Source organism: Anarhichas minor, unplaced genomic scaffold (genome assembly GCF_050575085.1).
Source record: "Anarhichas minor isolate MPS153535 unplaced genomic scaffold, ASM5057508v1 ptg000032l, whole genome shotgun sequence".
In the NCBI taxonomy this organism is placed as follows: domain Eukaryota; kingdom Metazoa; phylum Chordata; class Actinopteri; order Perciformes; family Anarhichadidae; genus Anarhichas; species Anarhichas minor.
The window spans coordinates 2,078,525-2,101,829 of record NW_027466478.1 but is presented as its reverse complement, the minus strand read 5'-3'; the positions used below and the strand labels follow the sequence as shown (position 1 = coordinate 2,101,829).

Below are 23,305 nucleotides of genomic sequence, written 5' to 3'. Positions count from 1 at the left end.
TTATATCATGTTCCCGTTAAAGTCATGGCAGTGTAATTGCACAGCTAACTTGCATCTTTATATACTCAACTGCATTTCTTCCTGGATGACACATCATTGTTGGCTGTTGTATCAGTTTTCATCAGTTACCATAACCATCTTTAGAGAAGGTTATAATAAATGTCTATCTAGCTTACCGTATGTATCTCACACATCCGACATGCACAAACAGGATTTTGATCTACAGATGAAAAAATTCAGGTTATTAAATTCCAAAGTTAAGCCTTTCTGGCTCCAGAGATAAAGAATATCCAGGAGTGCTGGGATTGTGCTCTAAAAATGTACAGTAGATATCAGCAGAAGTCACATATTTATAGAAGAGCACCTCACTACGAAGTAAGTCAGGATCTTACACACAGTAAAAACTGTTAACAGTTTTTTGCTGTTGCATCAGATGCATAATTTTTCCATCCTGATAGACTAAAGGAACAACTGAAGCAGATTACCTATAGACATTACACTCCAGCAGACCAAAGCTTTACTCAATACTTCTGCTATATGGTATTTGTGTTGTATCCTTTGTAGAAGTTTGTCTCAGTTCCATAGATATACTCACAGTCAAAGGTAAACTCTGCACTGATGTTGTACTTAATATACAAGACTTCCATGTATTTGGTACATAGAGGAAATCACAGGAAGCACACATCTCAGGTCAGATCAGCCTTGTCGTCAAACTCAATTTGGCCTTGGACAAAACTTCCAACCGGTGGAGGAAAAACAAATAAATATGAAGTATTGTAATAGCTGTAGAACAACAAAGACACTACTGAACAGCCAGTCAGCATCAAATGATCCAGAGCATTTACAATCACTTTCAGAATGAGGGGTGTTGTGTGCCTCATCCTCAGCCTCACTGACTTCATGTTCTTGGGTAGTCTCCCGCAGACTTCAGCACCAAATAGACAGATTTAGGGGATGAGCCAGCACCCCTCAGCCTGAAGACAGAAAGCTCTTTGTCTGCTGGCCAGCTTACACCAGTCTTCACTTCAACTGAATTAAACAAAGCAAAGCAGAATCAGTCAGAGAAATTCATGTAGCATACATACATGGTAGCATACCATACATACATAAATACATAGCAGATGTAGAGGAAGTGGTTGGTCTGGTTTGTGAGGATAAAGTAGTGAAGTGTAGCGATGCAGAGACATGGAGTGAGGCAGAGTGAAGTCCTGTCTCCCAGCTGTTCTGAGGACACACAGGGCGGCCCAGCACTGTTTGTCAGGTCAGGATCTGTACACAACAGCCAACAATATGTTTCATTCATAAACCCTTCAGAACACAATTCAAAGACCACAATGCATGTTGATGTATGAGCGTTTCCACATTTGCAATGATGTGTAACCTTGCACATAGTAGAATAACTTCAATACATAGTGTTTTTTATAAAGAACACTTGTATTGTTTCTCTGTACTCTGTTTAGCTATCAGGAATTGTATCGGGGAGATGCAGTTTGTCATGTAAAGTATTGGTATAGTGTAGAAATACAGACTTACATACACACCAAACTGCAATGTGTCCAAAGGTCAGCTAGAAGGGGAAGGTGTCACTCATCTCTGCTACAGGATGAAAGTTTAAGGTTTGACCAAACTGAACAAAATATTTACTTTGATTATATTTGTTCCGACACACATACACACTACTCTAACCTTTTCCCAATTTTAATATGCAAGTAACATAAATGGAACTGTTAAAATACTTACTCTTGCCAGCGCTTGTTGTCACCAGGACTCAGATGAATACATTGATCCTGAATATCTTCTGTCTCTTGCCCACGCAGGTCCAGTCTTTATATCAAGTCACGGATGACCCTGGCTGGGAATTGTCACTTTGCGTCTTAATTTACTGTTTTCCTTTACATAACAAAAGACATTTCCACCATAAACTGATGCAAAAATTAAAAAAAAAGTTTGCACATAGCAGCTTTAAAACAGGGCACTTCCTTAATGCCATGGGCACTGCATGCATTAGCCTAGGGGCTCGCCGACCTTTCCTCACTCATAGCTCTTCTACTCTTACTTGGTTTAAGTCACTGCCTCCCTCGACAGGGTTATCTGCACCATGGTTGAATTTTAGCCTGCATGCACGTTTCCACCCAACATTTTAGAAACATGCTGCTGATATTGGAAACAAGTTACCGGACAGCCGATCGTTTGAATGCCTTCTCTCTGCTTCGCACACGTATATGTGCGCAAAGTTCCACCCTCGATGAAACACAGAGATCAAAGAAGAGGAGAGAGAGAGAAACTTGCATGACAGTAAATGACAGTAAAACACAATAAGGACTCATACTGACCTTAAATGATACCAAAACTCTCGATTATGTTCTCGAATTGCATAAATGCAGAATCGTCCACGTCCGCATCGTGATGCATCTTTGAATGGAGAAATTTCCACACGTCTACGCTCCACTAATGAACACATTCTGATGATGCAGTTCCAAATGAGTGGGCAAGTTTAAAAACTATTTTCAAAAACACCAGTCAGTAATATGAATGGCTGAACAGAGCCAGTTCAACTTATTCAATCTCACGACAGATGACAAGTTGAAAGAAGTTTGATCGACTAAAATGTTAATTTAATAATAAAACTATACTAGTTAACGATAATCAAACAGTAACTTTGGAAATGTCCTGCCTATTTCATATTTGAAAGCTAAACAAGTATGGAGCTTTTTTCCTATCTTTATTCGCGAAGGTGGTCTTTCAATTTGAGACGATGACTCGTTGATTTAACTTCAGATTTTGTAATGCTCTCCCTCAAATCCCTGTCCTCACACCCAAATAGCCCTTGCTTGCACTTGGATTTGCTCTGTTTCTGCTCAAACACGTGCACACATTTGCAGATTTTTTGCGCTCCAGCTTCAGCCTTTCTCCTCACACTGACAAAGATGCTGTGAATCAACCACAGTCATCTTGCTCATTGACAGTAATGCACAGAGAGTGGTTGTGCAAGCAACAATATACGTATCTGTGTGTAAGCATAAAGTTTCAGCAGAAGCAGAGCAAATCCAAATGCAAGCAGGGGCTATTTGAGTGAAAGGACAGGGAACGAGGGAAAGCATTGCAAAATGTGAACTTGAAATCATTAAATCATGCTCTGAAATTGAATGAAGATAGGACATAAGCTCCATAAACAATGGGAAACTAAATAGTTCAGTTGGATTTTAAGATGTATCGCAGTTTAAGTTTTTCAGGGTGAATACACTTCTTACTCCAAACCTTGTTAGTTTTGTCTCACTGTTTTTTGCTATTAAAAAGCAATGGGAAACATATAGGTAGCAGGCTTCTCATTTTTAGCCTACTTTTGAAGTTTCAGTTAAAAATTGCAGACATCAGCAGCAGCAGATTAGATATTATCTTAGATTAGATTAGCTAATTAATTTAAATTCCTTAGTGGCTAAAATGAAAAGCTTGTGTTAATGTGCTGTCTGCAGCTGGCGTCTGCATTCAGCCTAAAGATTGTTTGTGAGTGTCACTCTGTAACACCACTCTACAACCGCCAGTGGGTTTTAGTGATTCAACAGGGACAATCAGAGTGATATCTTAAATTATCATCTAATCACATCACGCCAGTTTATGAATTTCCCAGTTAAACTTTGATTCACATGACTTCATTGTTCTCAACCAGGATCTTCAGTATTTGGATTAGGAGTCCATGGAGTATAATAATTATTGTTAATAATATTATGCTGCTCAACTCATTTAAAGGTTGTAGGTACAGGCTTTAAACATTAACTAAAAACTGCAGTGTTTCTGCCTTTCTCAGCCAACAAAAGGTGAGTTGACTTTGAGTTGAAACCTAATGAGATTTCATTAGAGATTTGTAAGGAATTGGGTTGATACTGGATTTGATTTTCATGAAATGCTCTTGAACTACATCCCTATATAGCATGTAATTAAGATGCAGCTTTAGAGTGAAATTATTTGGTTTATAGGCTTTAGTGAACTGCAACTGTTTGATAGAAATAATGTGCTGTTACTTTCCTAATTGGAATGGTGTATGTGTCAGGTCTTTCCCAAGAAGCTGGTGTCTTTCTCCACCTGGATCGACCACACCCGCTGGGCTCGTAACACCTGGGCTATGGCAGCCATCTTCATACTCACCATGGCCGACATCATGGACATGGTGAGCAGCTCTCAGCTGTTTCTTACACAGACAAAGACAAAAGACAAAACCTGTGTTCATGGAACTTTTTTCCTATCTTTATTCAAGAGCTTTGTTTTTAAAATGTGAGAGCATGACTTATTGATTTTACCTGAGATTTTGTAATGCTTCCCTCAAAACCCTGATTGCGTTTTGATTTGCTCTGTATACTGTACTCCTCATCTTTTCTTGGATTTGTTTGTGCAATAACCCTGTGAAAATTCCCCTACCAAAAGAATATGGGGTGTCGTGTTAACCAATGACATGATCCCTTTTCTTTACCACTTTTGGAATAATAGTAAAGTTAATATATACCAGCGCACCACCCCTACTTTTTTCTTTATAACATCTGCACTGGCCTCCTGTCGCTGTGCTAGAGGGGAACAAAGAATGGTCAGTGGAGCAAGTTACAATTAGTGGCACAAGTAGCCGCTGCATATTCTCGTGAGAATCTGTTTATGTTGGGAGTGGCACCAGTCAATGCAACACAAGCCGCTTTATGTGGTTTACAACCGCAGCAGCATGCTACGTCAATAGTCAACAGGAATACCACTGACAATCAATAAGGTTTTATACCTTGGCACCAAGAAAACAAAAAACATAGCACAGCGCTACAAAGCTAACATTAACTATGCGTCAAACGTAAGCTGAGACTGAAAATAGATCACTTTCAACACAAGTATGTTCAGCTTAAGCCAGGAAGGGAACTACAAGACTAAATCATAGCTACAGTGAGGTTGACAGTTTAATGTGGGCAGACCATGCATGTGTTAAGAAGAAGGGGCAGACCGCAGTGGTTACCTCCTCAGTTTTAGCTATTATAACGCTTACGGCTGGCTCTCTGTAAGCTGCTGTCAATTAGCAAGCTGATTGTGGTTGATTCAGGCAATCCTTTCAGCGTACGGCAAAATATAGAATTGGATCCAGTAGTGGGTGTAGTTATTATAGTAAATTAAAGAGTACGGGTCATTTTATTTCAAAAGTTGTAACGAAAGCAAGGGAAGTACATAATAAAGCCTTGAAGGGCCAGGTTAAGGTGTAACCGCCCGTCGGGGGCGCTCTAAGAACGAATGAATGCACCTGCAACAAGGCAGGGATCATTTCATTGGTCAACATTACAACTGGCATTCTATTGGTTGGGTTATTTTGAAAGGATTATTGCACAAAAAAGAAATCCAAGAGCAGAGGACAAATCTGACAGATGTTTCGCGAGCACACAGAAGCAGCTTGAGTGTGAGGAGGAGGGCTGGAGGGGTGGAAATCTGTGCAAGCAATAACATATCTAAGTGCAAGCATACAGTTTAAACAGAAATCAAAGCACAAGCAGAGGCTATTTTACTGTGAGGACAGGGTTTGATGGAAAGCATTACGAAAACTGAAGCAAAATCAAAGAGTCATGCTCTCAAATTGACAAAAGACCACACTCTTAAAAAGATGGGTAAAAAGTGTGGTGATTTGTATTCATTCCATAAGCAAGTTTTTAGTGAGCTGTACTGTATATAGGCTACATCTATGCCACGGAAAAAACTAGAGCCAAGAAATTGGACCAAAAAACATTGAAATCCTGGATGTTGCTGCTAAAGGACAGCTGAGCATAGATCATAGGGTGCAGTTTTATAATGATAGTGATAATAGTACTGATCTCATAACTTTTTGTCTCTCCACTGTTTAGCTGAGTTGTCTGCCTGAAGTCCCAGACTCAGGTAGCACCACAGTGGCCCCTTCCTCCTCCTCATCTTCTTCTTCCTCCTCCTGGTCTGGCGCTGACAGTTGTCTGGACAACCCCAAATATTACAGCTACATTGCTGTGCTGGCACTGATGGCCACCACCATGCTGGTTCAGGTCAGTCACATGGTCAAGCTCACACTGATGCTGCTCATCACAGTGGCCACCGGCATTGTTAACATCTACAGCTGGAGGGACATCTTCGACCGCTATGACATGGCCCGCTTTCAGGACTACAGGTGAGCCAAGACTTAGTTTCATGTCATCATGTGTTCTAACTCACACAGGCTCCTCTACTAGACTCCATGGGTAATACTCTCCTCCAACCACAAGCACATCGCTTTCTGCTATCTTTTTTCTCTTTAGCAAACTGAGTCGCCACAAAAAAAAACTTCTTCAGACACCAGTAGCAGTGGGATCCCTTCAGACTGTTTGACATAATGTGTTGCAGTGATGAGGTGAGCAGGACCTCAAGATCAATGAAATTGAGAGCCCCACTCCAGTTGACGACGCTATGCCTCTGGTCATTCCCACTGGAACAGCGGCTTTGGTTGCAGATGATGGAGAATAAGAGTGTCGCTGCCCCCTGCTTCCACAAAGGACAGTGATCAGTTTCAGGGTGCAGGTATCTGGGTGTGCCCCCCCTAGAGGACGACTTCACAGCCCACCCGTTTCAGCAATCAGCTGTCTGATCACCAGCCTGCGCTTGAATGCCAGGAAGCACAACGGTGCTTGCTTACCATTCCCCCTTCAGTATGGGACAACTTCCAATACTGGGGATCCCCACTTCAGCTGTTGTAAGGAACAACTTTGGGAGGAATGACCTCTTACATTTCACTGTTAACGGATGTGTCCCAAACAGGGTGTGGAGGGACCTGCATGGGGAGAGTGGTTGTGGATGTGTCCCCAATAAAGGACTGACACATAAACCACCTCGCCAACCTCTCTGTGTCTGGCTCCAGAGAGGGACAGGCTGAGGAATGGCGGAATTATCTGTACAGGTTGTGCAGACCATCCTGGCTGCGAGAGCTGGATCCACCACTGCCTGCTAATGGGCAAAGTGGTTGGGCTTCCAATGCTGGTGCGAGGAAAGGAGACTAGATTCCCTATCTTGTGCAGTTGGTTTTATTCTCTCCTTTTTGCTATGTTTTATGGATAAAGGGCTGTCTCATGCCACTGTAAAACCATTTTGGCAAAAGACCATTTTTTAGCCACCCTCTTGTGAAGCGGTTCTTGGAGGGGGCGAGGAGGGGGCGCCCAGTGATGCGTGCCTCCACACGATAAGAACTGCCCTAGGTGCTCGAGGCCTCGAGATCCTTTCTGAAGACGTTGTCATTAAAGACAACTTTGCTCACTTTGACCTCAACTAAGGTGTTGTGTGATCGAATAGCAAGTTCTTTCAGGTCGAGGGGCTATACAGTTTGATGCTTTTTGTCTTCCACTCCAGGAAGGGGACATGGAGGTAAAATTGAATCTGCTTTGCCCAGTTCGTATGTTGGCATGTTATGTTGAACGCACGGCCACCGTCAGGTACACTGAACAGCTTTTTGTGTACTTCGGGGATGGATCCAAGAAACGCCTTGCGGGATGGCTTTGTGAGTCTATAGGATCTCCCAAGCCTATAGGCAGGTGGGACGAGACCCTCTGCGGTCTGCTCTCAATCTTCACAATGTGGCAATCTCGGTGGCCGTGTTCAGCGGGGTGAGTGTCAAAGTATGGCGGTGGGGTGATTGATACCTGTCCATTGATGTGGTTCTACCTCTTGGACATGTGCCCTTTTTCAGGGTCTGTGCTCATTTAAGCAACACAGGACTGGGGAAAAGCATGGGGGGATGTCACTTGTGTTGTACCTGACTCCAAGGTAGGAATGTATGTTCATGGTTGGAGGAGAGTATTCCCTCCGCCTGTGTTTATATAGCTAGAGTTACAATATTGTGTGCTTTGTTCAATAACTTAACATACAGGAATTGTAGGGTTGGGGGGTTTGAAAGACTAGTATTAAAGCAGAAATTGTCAATATGTCAATGTTCTTCTTCGCAGGTCGTACCTGGTGCCTTCCAAGTTCACAATGACAATTATGATCTTCATTATGATGGTCAGCTTCTATTATTTCTCCCGACATGTAAGTAAATGTCTTCTGTGTTCAATGTACTTTGATATTACATTTTGGAATGTAGTGATGGTATTACTACCCCAAACAATCAGAAAATATTAATAGTACAGCTGCCAACGAGATGTCATCACTCCTAGATGAGGATGATGACCAAGGAATAGTATGTAGGAATATCTGATGTACTATGCAAAGAATTTAATGTTACAGAAAAACAACAAATTATGACTGAAGATCATCAGCAATTCTTATCATTTTTCTTGCAAAAGTCTAGATACAGGACAGTATGGGTGTTTCAATCAGATAAAAATAAAATTAATGACAACTGTAGAAACAATAAAGACTCTGGTTGTAGGTTAATATGGCAACAGGCAATTATGGTTAACAGTGTAAAGGTAACAGAAATCTCACAGCCCTTAAACTGTATATTAGAGCATATATATTTGGATATTTAAGTTTAACCCAACAAAGTGCCAAATGAAACGTTTTTGCACTGAACACTAACAGGGTATCAATAACCAATGTATCAATACAAAGATTCATTCAACAATCCCAAAAAGGAGAAAAGAAGTTCGTCATTGCACTCTTAGTGCATTGTTGAATCAGAGAGAGGGACAGATAACCGACCACCTATCTGGTCAACTTTAAAGATGTGCTGCAACAACTGTGAGAGTAAAACATGTAGGTAACAATATGAATTGCTGCTGCTAAAAGCTCTGTTTGTTTTGTATACAGTTGTGTTTTGAAATTCTTGCTGCACAAAAATATCCTTGTTCTTTGACATGCATTTCCAACAGACAATGTATACTGTACCCTTATTGTATCTCTTCCCCCATCCAGTTTTTCTCCATGCTGACAGTCTACAATTCTGAGTCACTGTTTCTGCCTTGAGTAGATTTTGTTTTGATCTACCCACTACATTTTGCATTTTTAACACTAGCATGGCACACAAGGCCAATCAACTGGCCAGGCCACCAGCAATCCGTTTGGTGCTCCCGATGGCTGGTTCGGGACACTTTATTTGTGTAGTACTTGTCTTAGTAACATTGCAACCTTGATAAGAAAAAAACAAACAGTAAAACAATTATAATAAAATACAATATAGATTAACACATTGCAATGACATATAATTCACACAGAGATAAAAGCTTTTCTAAAGAAGAATGTTTTGAGTAGAGATTTAAAAGTTAAAAAGATTTAGCTAATCTCTGCAGGTAAGTCATTCCAGAGTTTAGGGGCCCGGACTGCAAAAGCCCCAAAGCCCTTAGTCACCAGTCTGGCTCTGGGATGGCCACTATCAGCTCATCTAAGAGGGCACACAGGCTCATAAACAGTTAATAGGTCTGTCAGATAACTAGGGGCCTATTTATTTAAAGCCTTAAAGATAAACAATAGAATTGATAAGATCCTTTTTTCTTGAACCGTTGATAATCTTAGCTGCTGCATTTTAGACCAATTGAACCAATGTAATGGAGTAACAATGTCTCTGGCCGTAGAGCAGCCGCTGAGTGGCAGCGATGTAGTCAGCAGTGGGTGTAGTTTTGTTAGCTGTAAGACACCGTCCAAAACAATACAAGGGAGCAAACAGTTTTCCCCCACTGTGTCTCTGGCCACAGAGCAGCAGCTGAGCGGCCGTGATGCTGTGTGATAATAATCAGAATTATTAACATCAGCTTTAATTTCAGATTCCATTACTTATTCTAAACACGTTATTTCCTTCAAAAAGACATCATCAAAATAATTGTTGCCACCAAAAACAAATCAACAAAGTCAGCATTCACCATTCTCTAGTTTTCGCCATGGGTGTTTCGCTAAACGTTGTGAGACCCAATTTGTTTATCTCATTCCAAAACTGTTGGGGATTATGAGTTGGTAATCAATTTGCAATTAAAGATCTCTTAAAATGGCATTTCAGTGTGTAACCTCTTCAAATTTGGTTTGCCTTTCCTTAAATTCTATCTTCAGCCCTTCCCTCGGGTCTTCTGTTATGTCTTAGGATTTGTTTCTCTGCTGTTCTTACATTATTAAGTCTGCAAATCTCCAGCCCAGTAGGGTTTCTACATTTTTAAACCAGAGCCAGTTGGTCTTGTTGATCCCTCTGGCAGTAAATAGCAGGTGAAAATGACAAAACAGTATCCAGAAACCTATTCTGTAATTATAGTGGTAGTATCCCATCCACAGATTTGTCTTTCACTTCATACAATCCAAACAGTTTGTTTTTAAACTAAATAACCAACTGCCTTTATGTGCATTTGTTTGGTTGTATCCAAACCAGGTACACACCTGTAAGTGAATAGCATCATTGCATCTTCAATGCATTTCATTAAGTGAGATAACATCAGGGTTATGGGCGAATAGTTCACAGTTCCAAACGGTCCAATGCACTTCTATGTGAATGTCAACATTTAACACAGTAAGATTGTCAACATTTGCGGGTTTTACATTTACCAATCCGTTCTACAAGTTGTCTCTCCCCAACCTCCAGCTCATTGAGCTACAGCTGGCTCTGTTTGCTGGCTTTCACTGCTTATGCCTCATCAGTCTCCTACTGCCATTCAGGAAATACTCCTTTCCAGACGGGAAAAATGTGTATAAAGTTAGCACAACTCAAAAATTGCTCCAACTGCTTACAATTGGTGGGGGTAGGCTACCCAGCCACAGCACTGACCTTGGCAGAGTCCATCTGAATTTGGTTGGCTGAACAACAAATCCCAAAAAGGAGACCATGGACACTTGAAACTCACACGTCTCTGCCTTGACGAATAGCTGGTGATCAAGCAGCTGTTAGAGGACCTGACGAACAAGTTGGATGTGAGATTCCCCGTTAGGGGAGAAGATGAGGATAAACAAACACAAACTGATGAAGCATGTCGCGAAGGACATAATTCTAATTTGTTGAAAATCCTGGCACCTTTTAGCAGTTCGAAAGCAAATTAAATGAGAGTGGGGGGGGGGGGGGGTGTACCTGTTCTTAATGGTGACGTCATTCAGGTCTCGTAGTTGATGCAGGGATGGAGAGACTTGCCTCTCTTTGTTGACTAAGAAGAAACCTGCTCCAGCGGGAGAGGCAGAGGGTCGAATGATTCCCGAAGCAAGGGATGAGTATATATTTCTGCAATGCCCCCAGTGGGGAGGCAGAAAAGTGGCATGGGCTTTATTTAAAACTTCTTTTAAGTCCATGTAGCAGAAAGGGACTTCCGACAGGTTGGGAAACGGAGGGGCCTGACCTTCCGCGGTAACAGAGAACGGGTGGTCAGGTAGATTGGGGTGAGAAACAGACAACAAATGTATGCTTCACAGAACTGACAAATCAACCTGTTCTCACTCGCAACTCGTTAAATACTTACGCTTAGTCAGTGCAGGTAACCTCACAACCCTCTCCCCAAATCGCCCCCAATCTCTGTTAATATATAAATTCCATCCAAGAGGTGCCATAAACAATGACTCATTCATGATGATTAGAGAGTGTGGAGGAAAATGTTCTAAAAGAAAAGAAATGGGTAATGGAAAAAGTGCTGCCCATTAGACCACAACATTGGGGGTGACTGAATTTTAATACTTGTGTTATCAAAGTCCTTGGCTGAACTCTGGATCATCAAATGACTGTGTTAATCCGCCTGGCAGGGTTATCTTCAGTACAGCAGCGAACAGGAGACCCAACATAGTACCGGGACAGGCGTGGAGCTGCCGCTTCACAGCTGCAAAGGCTGTGTGCTTCTTGGAGATGGAGGTAGTGTAGTCAGGAAATGTTTCTTCCCCCTGTACAGGTGTTGGGACGCCCGCGAGATTTCGCTAGCACGTTGCTAAATTTCATTGTAGAAATTGTGGATGAAAGGTCTTTGTGCGGAGAGGGCGGTTGGCTCAGTCAAGTGGCGGCATCCAGCTCCATAATGTCACTTAGCAGTTGTGTAGCAAAGTTGGTCGGGCGAGCACTCTCCAAACCTTATGGAACTCCAATCAGAGAAATATTTCTCATGGACCTTCATTCTAAGTCCTCACATTTGTCAGTCGGTAGTTTCACCTGGACTTTCAGGGAGTTCAATGTTGAGTCCAGCATGGACAGCTGGCTGGTCCAGTTCTGGCGATACCAAAGCAATCTCCAAGCAAATGTCCGAAGAGTGAGTCAATTCTCCCGTATATGTTGCTTTTCTTTGAAACAAGCATTGGTTGTAGTTGGCCTCAGTCGGGAGGGTTAGCATTGCTAGCATTGCTAGCATCTAACTGTGGCAGGGAATCTGGATCAGTCAAGGGCGAGGGTTTGGTGCGGCCTCCTTGCCATGTATTTGCATTTGTTCGATTTGAGGACATCCTGGCTCAAGCGTACAAAAAGTGAGCTTAAAAATAACAGCAAAAAAATAACAGGGTACCAACAAGAATCTGCAAGTAAATAGTGCTCGGACTTTGGAGTATCCTGTTTATGTCAAATCCCGTTTTCAGAAATCGGAATAAGCCCGTATCCTGTTTATGAGAAACCCGAATATGCTAGCTGGAATACTCAGAAAGAAACAGGGATACTGTTGCGAGTATACACCTCATCCCACTCATTGGTGATTGGAGTGGAGAAATTAAGTTGTCAGGTGGTAGTAAATGTACAGTCTAGTGTTTAATATTTGTTTTTGTAAACCTCACAGCGCCTGCACAAATAGAACGCAGTAACCAGTAACCGGGTTACTAGTATTTTTTAATTTTTGGGGATATGAAAAACCACATTTTTCTGTGCTCATGTGAACACAGTCACCAACCTCCCGTTGCCGGCTTAGCCTGAAGTGAAGAGCAATCCTGATTAAACTCGGTGAAGACATCCAGCACTATGACTTGAAGATGCACACCAAGTTTCATTCACATCCACTGAAGGGCGGAGAAATAGTGGAACTTTCAGTGTGCAAATTAGAAATGCTGCACACATTCTTCTGATGAAACAAGTGTGTGATTGGTTTCACTCCTTCTGTAGACAGAATTAACATAGCTGAAGTGTCTTTGCTCAGCTTTGTGAAATCCAAAACCCTCTCATTGCTGCTTGCAGCTATGATTTTGGCAATTGAGCTGCTTTGCTGTTCACTTTAGATCAGGGGTGTCAAACTCATTTTCACCCCGGGCCACATCAGCATTATGGTTGTAACTGTAAGACTGTGTAAATGTAACTACTCCCGAACATATTGTTAAATAACTGTCTCTGCATTTGATTATCGTTTATTCAAGTGTAAAAAGATTGTACTTGCAGTTATATAAATATGCAGTTATATATGTAAGTACATTTGTTACTATAACATAAATCATTTTAATAGGGTTAAGAATGTCACGGGCTGTGAGTGTGGACCCAAATGCAGGCACAGGCCAGGGATTATAGGGATTAAGTTTCACTGCCAACAGTTCTCGGTTGCCAACATCATAATTCCGGTCTGCGGGGGACAAACGGCGGGAGAGGAAGGCACAAGGATGGAGCTTCTTATCTGCAGCTGAGCGCTGGGACAAGACGGCCCCCACTCCCGAGTCTGAAGCGTCAACCTCCACGATGAATTGACGTGTGGGATCCGGATGAACGAGGACAGGCGCCGTAGTAAAGCCTCTCTTCAGTTCAGCAAAAGCGGCATCTGCTGCGGAGGTCCAAGAGAAGGGGTTTCTGGGAGACGTGAGCTGGGTCAGAGGTGCCGCCACTCTGCTGTAGTCGCGGATAAACCTGTAAAAATTGGCAAACCCCAGGAACCGCTGGAGTTGCTTGAGGGAAGTGGGTCTGGGCCACTCTGCCACTGCCTGAGTCTTCCTTGGGTCCGTCCTCACCTGCCCGCTCTCGATGATGTACCCCAGGAACTCCACCGAAGCCACGTGAAAGTCACACTTCTCCGCTTTAACATAGAGCTTGTTCTCCAGTAGCCGCTGGAGAACCTGTCTCACGTGCCGAATGTGTTCCTCAGTGTTCCGGGAGAAGATTAAGATGTCATCTATATAAACAAAAACAGATCGGTTTAGGAAATCGCGAAGGACATCATTAACAAGAGCCTGGAAAACTGCAGGGGCATTAGTCAGCCCAAAAGGCATGACCAGGTACTCAAAGTGACCCAAGGGGGTCCGGAAAGCAGTCTTCCACTCATCTCCCTTCTTGATAGAATAGAGTTTTGAGAAGATGGTGGCTCCCTGTAGTGGTTCGAAAGCTGAGTTTATAAGGGGAAGAGGATACTTGTTTTTAACTGTTATGTTATTCAACCCCCGGTAGTCAATACAAGGACGGAGGGTACGGTCCTTCTTGGACACAAAGAAAAACCCAGCACCAACCGGGGAGGATGACGGCCTAATTATACCTGCTGCTAGCAAGTCTCGTATGCAAGTCTCCATGGACTCCCGCTCAGGGCGAGACAGGTTGTACAACCGACTAGCGGGTAAAGGAGCACCAGGCAGCAGGTCAATGGGACAATCATAGGGTCGGTGCGGGGGTAGGGAGAGAGCCTGCTTCTTGCTGAAAGCCTCCTTTAGATCCTGATACATCGAGGGAACAGCTGACAGATCCAGGGGTTCAGTGGCAAGCGCAGGGGCATCGCCTTCTGTTGGAGCTCGGGCAGATCTCAGGCATGAGGAATGACAAAAAGAGCTCCAGCTCTGAACCCTACTCTTTGACCAATCAATGTGGGGATTGTGGAGCCTTAACCAGTTCTGACCGAGAACAAAGGGGGTGTGAGGGGAGGATATGATATGGAGCTGAATTAACTCATGGTGATTACCCGACAACACCAGGTGCAGTGGTTCTGTGACATGGGTAACATGAGTGAGAAGCCTCCCGTTTAGAGCGTAGGCCCGGAGGGGAGTGTTTAGTGGCTGGATGGAGATTCCGGCTTGGGAAACCAGGCCTGTGTCGATGAAGCTCTCATCCGCTCCTGAATCCACTAAAGCACTTAGGGGAAGGGATTGTTGGTTCCACATGAGGGTAGCCTCAAGCTGCATTCTGGTCTGTGGGACTGAAGAGGGAGTAGTTTGGCTCACCAGTATCCCCACCTCTACTGACGAGCCTCCTCTTTTGGCCGCTGGGGGCAGGAGGCCAGGAAATGACTAGCCACAATAAATGCACACTCCTGCTCTGACCCTGCGGAGGCGCTCCTCTGCAGAAAGGCGTGCTCTGCCCAGCTGCATGGGTTCCTCTGCTGGAGAGCAGGGACTGCAGGAAGGGCCTGGAAACTCGAAGCTGGCCCATGGCTGGTTCTCACGGGAGGGGGAGGAGAAGAGGCTGAGTAAGGGAATGGCATACTAAGAGGGCGGCTAGGTCTCTCTCTCCTAATCTCACGGAAGCGACTCTCTAGTCTGATGGCAAGGGCAATTAGGGCATCAAGACTCTCCGAGTCATCCCTAATTACTAATTCCTCTCTCACAGGGCTATTAAGCCCTCTGAGAAAGACCCCCTGGAGAGATATGTCGCTCCACCCTGAACCCTGTGCAATAGTCCTAAAGTCTACGGAAAACTCTGCTACACTACGAGAGCCCTGACGTAGGGAAAGTAGGCGTGAAGAAACGTCCTTACCGCTAATGGGGTGATCAAAAACCCTACGCATCTCATCAGAAAAGCTCTGGTAGGAGGAGTTAGCCGACGACTGACTGTCCCATACACTGGTAGCCCAGGCTAGTGCCCTCCCGGTAAGTGACCCCATAACAAAAGCAACCTTCGCTCTCTCTGTTACATACCTAGAGGTTTGCTGATCAAAAACTAAGGAGCACTGCATTAAAAAGGACTTGCATGTGCCCAGGTCACCAGCGTAGCATTCTGGCGCAGGGACGTGTGGCTCCCGGGGGCAGAAGGCGAGCTGGGTGGGGGGTTGAGAAGGAGCTGGGGGAGCTGCAGGAGCTTCCGGGGCAGGAGGGGAAAGCTGTGTGGAAACCCGCTCGAGGTGATGTCCAATCTGACTCACGTCAGCGGAAAGGGAACGGAGTGACTCCACCACGGTCCGGAGAAGTTGGTCATGCTGACCCACGAGAGCACCTTGTGAGGCGAGAGCCTGACAGAGGGAATCTGAGTCTGCTGGGTCCATGCTGGCCAGATCGTTCTGTCACGGGCTGTGAGTGTGGACCCAAATGCAGGCACAGACCAGGGATTATAGGTGAAAGGTTTATTGACAGGAAACCAAGGGGGGGGGGAATGACCAGAGCACCGCGGGAAAATCCAGGGAGGGTGAGGGTGGAATCCAGGCAGGAGGAGGTAGGGCAGGGCAGGCAGACTGGGGAACCGGGAGGATGAAAAAACTGCAGGAACAGAGAGACAAGGTTAAAGCACTGAAACAACACTTGGGAGAAAACTCTGAATTATCTTCAAACAGAGCGACCAAGAACTACTAGCTACCACGTGAGCTGTAAACAACAATCTGGCGAAGAGTGGATGAAGAACCGGGGTAGATATACTGTTGGGTTGATGAGTTGATGGAGTGCAGCTGGTTTGACTGGGCAGGTGAGGTGAGTTGTAATTAGGAAGCTGGGAGGAGACCAGGTCGAAGCCCTGCCCATAAGATACACACACGGGACAAGCAGGAGGCACGGCCTGGCCGTGACAAAGAAACCCACATTACTCTATCAAAGATCAAACTTTTAAAGAAAATAGCAAAGACAAATATCAAACACAAGTTATTACATTAACTTTGTTCAAAGCTATTTTTGTCACCTCTCTGCATCACTAATGTTCCTCCCCGCCGTCGTCCCGTGCATGGTAGCTACATCCAAGAGCTCCTCACTGATGGTCAAGTCTGCCTTCAGTCTCTTATGAACATTGATAGATGCGCTGTGTCCGTGTTGTCTGTGCTTTCATCAACAGCTAATGAAAAAGACAAGTAACTCGTCTCTTCGGCTAGCTGTGTTGTTAGATTGCCTGCTAGTTCCTGAACTCGGTCTGCGATGGTGTTTCTTCACAAACTGACATTTGTAAAAGTCTGTATCTGGGTGGGGCACACCTGCTCACATACCTTTAGCATGCACTGCTTCAATGCACCTTCTGAAAAACGCTTGGAAGCTCGGTCGGTTTCTTCAGCCACAATAAAGCTAGCTTTCACAGCAATTGTCACCCTTGTAAATATATTCTGCTGTGATTGCAGTCTGCCTTTTAATTCTTGGACAATTTTATGTTTTTCTTGGAGGCTAAATTCAGTATACTTGGCCCTGTGTTTGGTGTCAAAATGCCGATGTAAATTGTATTCCTTCATTACCGACACTGCCTCATAGCACAGAAGACAGACCGGTTTTTCTCCTTGAAGCACAAACATGTATTCGCTTCCACGTCTTTCATTAAATTGCCTTTCCTCTGCATCAATTTTTCTCTTCTTGGACATTTTGGTATTATTTGTCGATCTTTATCAACTCAATGGCCCAATCCCAATGTTCCCCCTTACAGACTCACCGACTTTGAGGCGCGCTCCCGCGAAGTCCGTGAGGGTTTAGGGCTGTCCCACTGTCACATCATCGAGTGTTTGAGTCTCTCGCAGACATTTTGAGCCCTTACCGTAAGTCAGCATGGTATGCTGACTTAGCCTCAGGGAATTACCCACAAATCATTGCAATGTGACATTAAACACGGGGTAACCAGTGGATGCATGGAGACGAAAAAAAAAAAAAAAAAGGTAAACAAAGAGGACGGCTCACGTGTGTTCAGCCTGTCATATAAAATTTACTCAGAAACATTAAGGGTTAAAGATGGAACAAAAAATAGACATGATAAACATAAATCAGAGGATATTTATTTATTTATTCATCAAATATTTGATTTTGTCATTGAAGCTGTTTTGACAAAAACGAGTAAATAGATTACATGAAGTTACCTCATCATGTGAGGAAAGAGCCTGGAAGAAGTTCAAATCAGGGAGTACAAAGTATAAAGTAAATACACACAATTATACATCATATTTTTTGTGGTTTTCATGGTAACATGATATGTTACAGCAAAGTGCTGTCCCATTCCTATTTACACCATCTCAAGCCCTCACAGTCTCTCACACTCAACCACTTACCAGGTGACGTCAGTAAGTCCTTGAGGGTTCAGGGTTTGAGGCTTTAGGGGGGACATTGGGATTGGGCCAATCACTTGTTGGTAAACCACTTTAGTTAAACACCAATAATGGAAACACTGCCGTCTAGCAGCCGGATGCCGTCATTTCGTGGTTCAGAAAATCGACATGCATTGTGGGAGATGTAGTTTATGGTCACTGTACACTGTAAAGCAGCATAGACTTTAATTTTAAGACAATCATATGCCTTTCAAGCTCTTGCGGCCTTAAGTTTGACACATGCGCTTTAGATGATACAGTTGGATTGATCTTACTGATCATTATATACTTCAACTGTCACAGAAAAGTTCTTTTGCCACATATTTTCCTTGAGCTGTGGCCTGCTTGAATACATGAGGCAAATCCTTCACTTTGGAAATGTAGTCACATGTGAAAGTGCAAATAGAGTAGGGGTGTAACGGTTCACAAAATTCTCAGTTCAGTTCAATACGATACAGTGGTGCCACGGTTCGGTACGTTTTCAATACAGCAAAAAAGCACAAATGCCAAATCCTCGCTGGTGACACTCTCAAGAGGGCGTGTCTGAAGAACATGGCTCTTCATCTCCATTCATCAGTGAGGTAATGTGTCGTTACAGTCAGCTAGCTTTCTATGGTCCGTGACGTCCGGCCATCTGTTGTCAGCGGGAGCTTCGGACATTGGATTCTCTGTTTGGGCTTTTGTTTTCTTTTATAAAGCAGGAATTATGGTCTGGAGAAATGGGCTCGTGAATGAGTAGTGCCACTGGGCTCAATAACATTAAGCATGTTCGTACAGCCTCGTTTTCCACTCCAGAGTAGGGTCTCATATCCACGGCTATAAATATACCTTTAGCCCTGTTTGAATCAGTAGGGAATAGCTGCCTAAACGCTGTGGGGAGAGTTTGTAGCTTGTGTGTTGCTGTTGGTTTTCCTGGTAAGCTAGTTTAGCATAGCGTGCCTCCCAAAACAAACATGCCTCACCATAGTAGAATGTTTGTCAGACAGCATGTTGCCTGTTACGTAGGGTAGTTTGCCTTGTTGAGCGCATTATATTTCACACAATTTAAGCTTTAGCATAAATGCAATAGTATTATTCAAACGAATTGTTCGGTTCGTAATGCGTACCGAACCGTAAGCCTCATACCGAGCGGTTTAATACAAATATGTGTATTGTTACACCCCTAGAATAGAGAATATGTTTTTTAACAGATTATGGTCAAGCAGTCCATGGGACAGTATATGTGATTTGTTTATATCCGTCATTCTCTTCGGAATTAGCAAATAAACTTTAGTTCACAGAAAAAGATGCTCTTTTGAAAGCTCTTTTTCTACTTTTTGGAATTAACGTTGTCTTGTAAGTGTATTGATGACCAAATCAATATATTGGTCAAATGCTAACATCAGTGCCTGTCGCTGCATGAAGGTGGAGAAGCTTGCCCGCACCTTGTTCCTGTGGAAGATCGAGGTCCATGAGCAGAAGGAGAAAGTGTATGAAATGAGACGCTGGAATGAAGCACTGGTGACCAACATGCTGCCTGAACATGTGGCTCGACACTTCCTGGGCTCCAAGAAAAGGGATGAGGTAAGATCCACACCAGGTCGGTCCTTACTTCACTCTGTGTGTGTGTGTGTGTGTGTGTGTGTGTGTGTGTGTGTGTGTGTGTGTTTAAAATAACTATCTCACTCATCGCTTATTCCAAAAGTCATGTTAAAAGTCAGGATATCTATTCTCTGTCTTATATTTGCATGATTATCCGTAGTATTTTCATAGTTGTATCTTATAAAATCATGTTATATTAGTAGTATTTCAGGGAGTATTTAATCTACATTCAGGTTTAGTTCATTTGTTCCACAAACCTCCTGATGTCTTGGTTTCCACCTTGTTAATGTGATCTACAGGAGTTGTACAGCCAGTCCTACGATGAGATTGGAGTCATGTTTGCCTCAATTCCCAACTTCTCTGACTTCTACACAGAGGAGAGCATCAATAATGGAGGAATCGAGTGCTTACGGTTTCTCAATGAGATCATCTCTGACTTTGACAGTGTAAGCTGCTTCCCTTTTCTGCTTGTGTGTGTGTTTCCTAGCAGTAGTGTCTGGAGATACACAGCATGAGACTGTAATAACACCCAGCATTAGACATTAGACAGTCGCCTAGATTTAATAGGCATTCATTAATGAAAGTTGTAACTTGTTGCTAGCTTTAGCGCTGGCATATTCCATTCATTATGTTGCCTGTCAAACGTCTGCTGAGCATTAGGATTTTCTCTTGACCAAAAGAACAGTAGCTGTTTTTGAAGTAGTGGGAGGTTCAGTCCCTGTACTTCCACCCTCAGTCCGTTTAAACCTCCCCTTTCATCCGTTTCCATGTCAGCTGCTGGATGAACCTCAGTTCCGCTGCATCACAAAAATCAAGACCATCGGCAGCACCTACATGGCAGCATCAGGTGTCACCTCAGATGTCAGCAACGGCTACACCTGCATGAAGGTCAGACTGGTCACATGGCTTCTCCGGGCTTTAGTGTGTGTTTCTGACTGACTGAAGCAACAGGGAAAACTCTGAACGTAGAAGTCAATGACTGCATCGCTATGCTGATTTTCTATTAGAGTCGAAAGTGGTGATATATCTGAATAATATGGACATGATACAGTACGGAGTCTTGGTCCTTCTTGGGCTTCACAAATACTCATCAGTTGTGATAAAATGCTGATTGTTCTTTCCAGTCATGATAACAGAGGGCTTTGTTTGACAGAAGGAGGAGCAGTCTGACAGAGAGCGCTGGCAGCACCTGGCAGACCTGGCAGACTTTGCTCTGGCCATGAAGGTCACACTCATGAACATCAACTACCAGTCATTCAACAACTTCATGCTACGCATCGGTACGTGTTAACCCCTTCACACCAAGGTTTTCTTCTGTGTTGTACTTCTGTCCTTGGTGTTATTCATGTACTATACATTCCCTAATAAAGACCCATGTGAAAACAATAACAGCTTGCATTGTAAATTGGCAGGTCTATATTGTTATCGGGATGGAATTAGTGCTGTGAAAAGGTTAATATACGGAATTTATCAAGGCAACAGGTAAACATGGAGGAGGTGTTGAGTTTGTTTTAACAGCAGCAGGAGCAGATCAGAAAACAGCGAGGCACATTACTTAAATATGATGGACAAACAAAGAAGATTTGCTAATATATACCTGTTTCATATAAAGGCCTTGTTCTTTCACTGGTTGAGTTCATATCTGAGCATTATTTGTGTGAATGCTGGAATAATTAGTAAGTAGTAAGTGTATATATAGTATAACTATATATATATATACTATATAGTGTTTGTCATCAATCTCCCAGTCTGAATCTTACATGTCCCACGTGTCAACACTCTCATCCAGGTCTGAATAAGGGCGGAGTATTAGCAGGAGTGATTGGTGCCCGAAAACCCCACTACGATATCTGGGGCAACACTGTGAACGTGGCCAGTCGCATGGAGTCCACAGGGGTCATGGGAAACATCCAGGTACAGCACTGAGTATTACTGTGGGTTTCTGGATTACTTAACAGTGTTTATACAACTTTCAAAATGAGTACTGTTTAGAGTAGTTTTAAAAGCTTTGGTGATGAGGCATGTTTTAATCCAGGTTCATTGTCTGTGTATCTTTACATATAATGACTAGCGGAGTTGTTCACCTCACCACATTGTACTCAAGCACACTTTCCAGTGCTACTGCAGCTACTTGAAAATGCTTTAAGTTTGGATATACCTCTAAAATCTGCAAAACAAAATCAAGAGGAAATAAGTGACCACATTTTCATAAATCATCCTTAAGAATGGTAAGACAATATGAAAATGTTTTTTTTTTTTTATTAAAGCACAAATAACGTGTGATAAAGCTTCCGTCAGGAAAAGCAGCTAATTCAAAACTGAAAATTGTGATATTTCATCAAAATCACTTCAAATGTTTCCCAAAATGAACGTAATGACATTACATTACAGAACAGCAGCGTACAAACACAGAACATTGAAAATAGAACTTTACTGTCCCTACACCAGACCACAGAGCCCTGCTGTTATTGTCCATAAACAAGTCAACTTTATGAACTGGAGAGGTTTGAAGTAGAGGTTGTAAAAGTGTAAATCGTTCAATATGTATAGCATGTGGAGCGTCAATTTATGAGTAACAATTGTGAGTACAAATATATTGGATATATAGATTTCGTTGTTTTTTGTAAAAGAAATGATCAAAGAAATTCAAATTGGATTCAGGGATTAGTCCTTGTGCTGCTTATACAAGATGGTGAACAGGTCCCATACCTCGGGGTACATTACACACAGGGCTTCCCTTTGTCAACATGTGGAGGATACTGATGTTCACTCCCTCATCCAGCCTTTACAGCTTGTGCTGAGGTTGACATACAGTGTCATACCACACACACACACACACAGGAGAAATGGTAAAGACAAGTGGCCATGAGCCTGAGCTGATCACAAGCGGGTCACGAGGACCCTTTAAAGGGAAGTGCTGCACAGGCATGTGGTTAGTTCCAAAGACATACAGTAACAGAAGGAATACATGATCAACCTGAGTGCTAGTTTGCTTTCACACTATCCTTCCATCAGTATGCGTCAGTTCAGGTAATCCGATGACTTTTTGATTGTAACTTTAAATAATGGAACATTGTAAAGTCAATCTCCCTGAAAAGCTCCAAAAACTCATTAAAACTTCACTAATGAATATTTTGATGTCAAGGATTTAATGATTAAGTGTAATGTGAACTATGGCCAACTTTAAGCTCTCATCAAGCTTGACGTTAGCAGCTAAAAAGAGCGATATTTCCCTCAGGTGTTGGTGGAGACTAAAACCTGATCTAAAAGGGAGTGCATGCTGGACTTAGACTAGATTCATCAGATGGAAACAAACACATTGCTCTGTGCCTGCTGGGTGATTAAATCAAAGGTGACGCATTCATTAAAACAACTCGGTAAGACAGAAGAATGTGTCCGTCATCCTATTGCAGAGTTCTTCTGCCTGAAAGTGGCACACTATATCAGTAAGTGCAGCTTTGACAGTTATAGCGCTCATTTCCCTCATAACAAGTCTGGAACTACAGCTGCTTCAGGGAGTTTGAGATCAAATTTGAACCACAATATACATTTATACCTTTTTTTTAAGAAGACCTTCTTTTGATCTGCATCAACAGAGTTCATGTACAGTAACTAAGACTAGTTGCCACATTTATTTTCATACAAAACAGTGTTATAGTTCAATGTTGCGTCTGTCCTCGAGGTTGTTTTAAAGGAGGTCG

General features: G+C 43.1%; 1 protein-coding gene across 1 annotated transcript in view; it reads left to right on the top strand.

Moving 5' to 3' along the window:
• The window catches only part of adcy3a (adenylate cyclase 3a), a 75,112-nt gene that overhangs the window by 46,769 nt on the left and 5,038 nt on the right, over positions 1 to 23,305 (top strand). The window contains exons 13-20 of the mRNA XM_076105380.1: positions 4,049 to 4,165; positions 5,856 to 6,148; positions 7,950 to 8,031; positions 19,428 to 19,586; positions 19,904 to 20,050; positions 20,379 to 20,492; positions 20,758 to 20,884; positions 21,394 to 21,518. Coding sequence (XP_075961495.1) covers positions 4,049 to 4,165; positions 5,856 to 6,148; positions 7,950 to 8,031; positions 19,428 to 19,586; positions 19,904 to 20,050; positions 20,379 to 20,492; positions 20,758 to 20,884; positions 21,394 to 21,518 — 1,164 coding nt within the window. The remainder of the gene's footprint in view (positions 1 to 4,048; positions 4,166 to 5,855; positions 6,149 to 7,949; positions 8,032 to 19,427; positions 19,587 to 19,903; positions 20,051 to 20,378; positions 20,493 to 20,757; positions 20,885 to 21,393; positions 21,519 to 23,305) is intronic.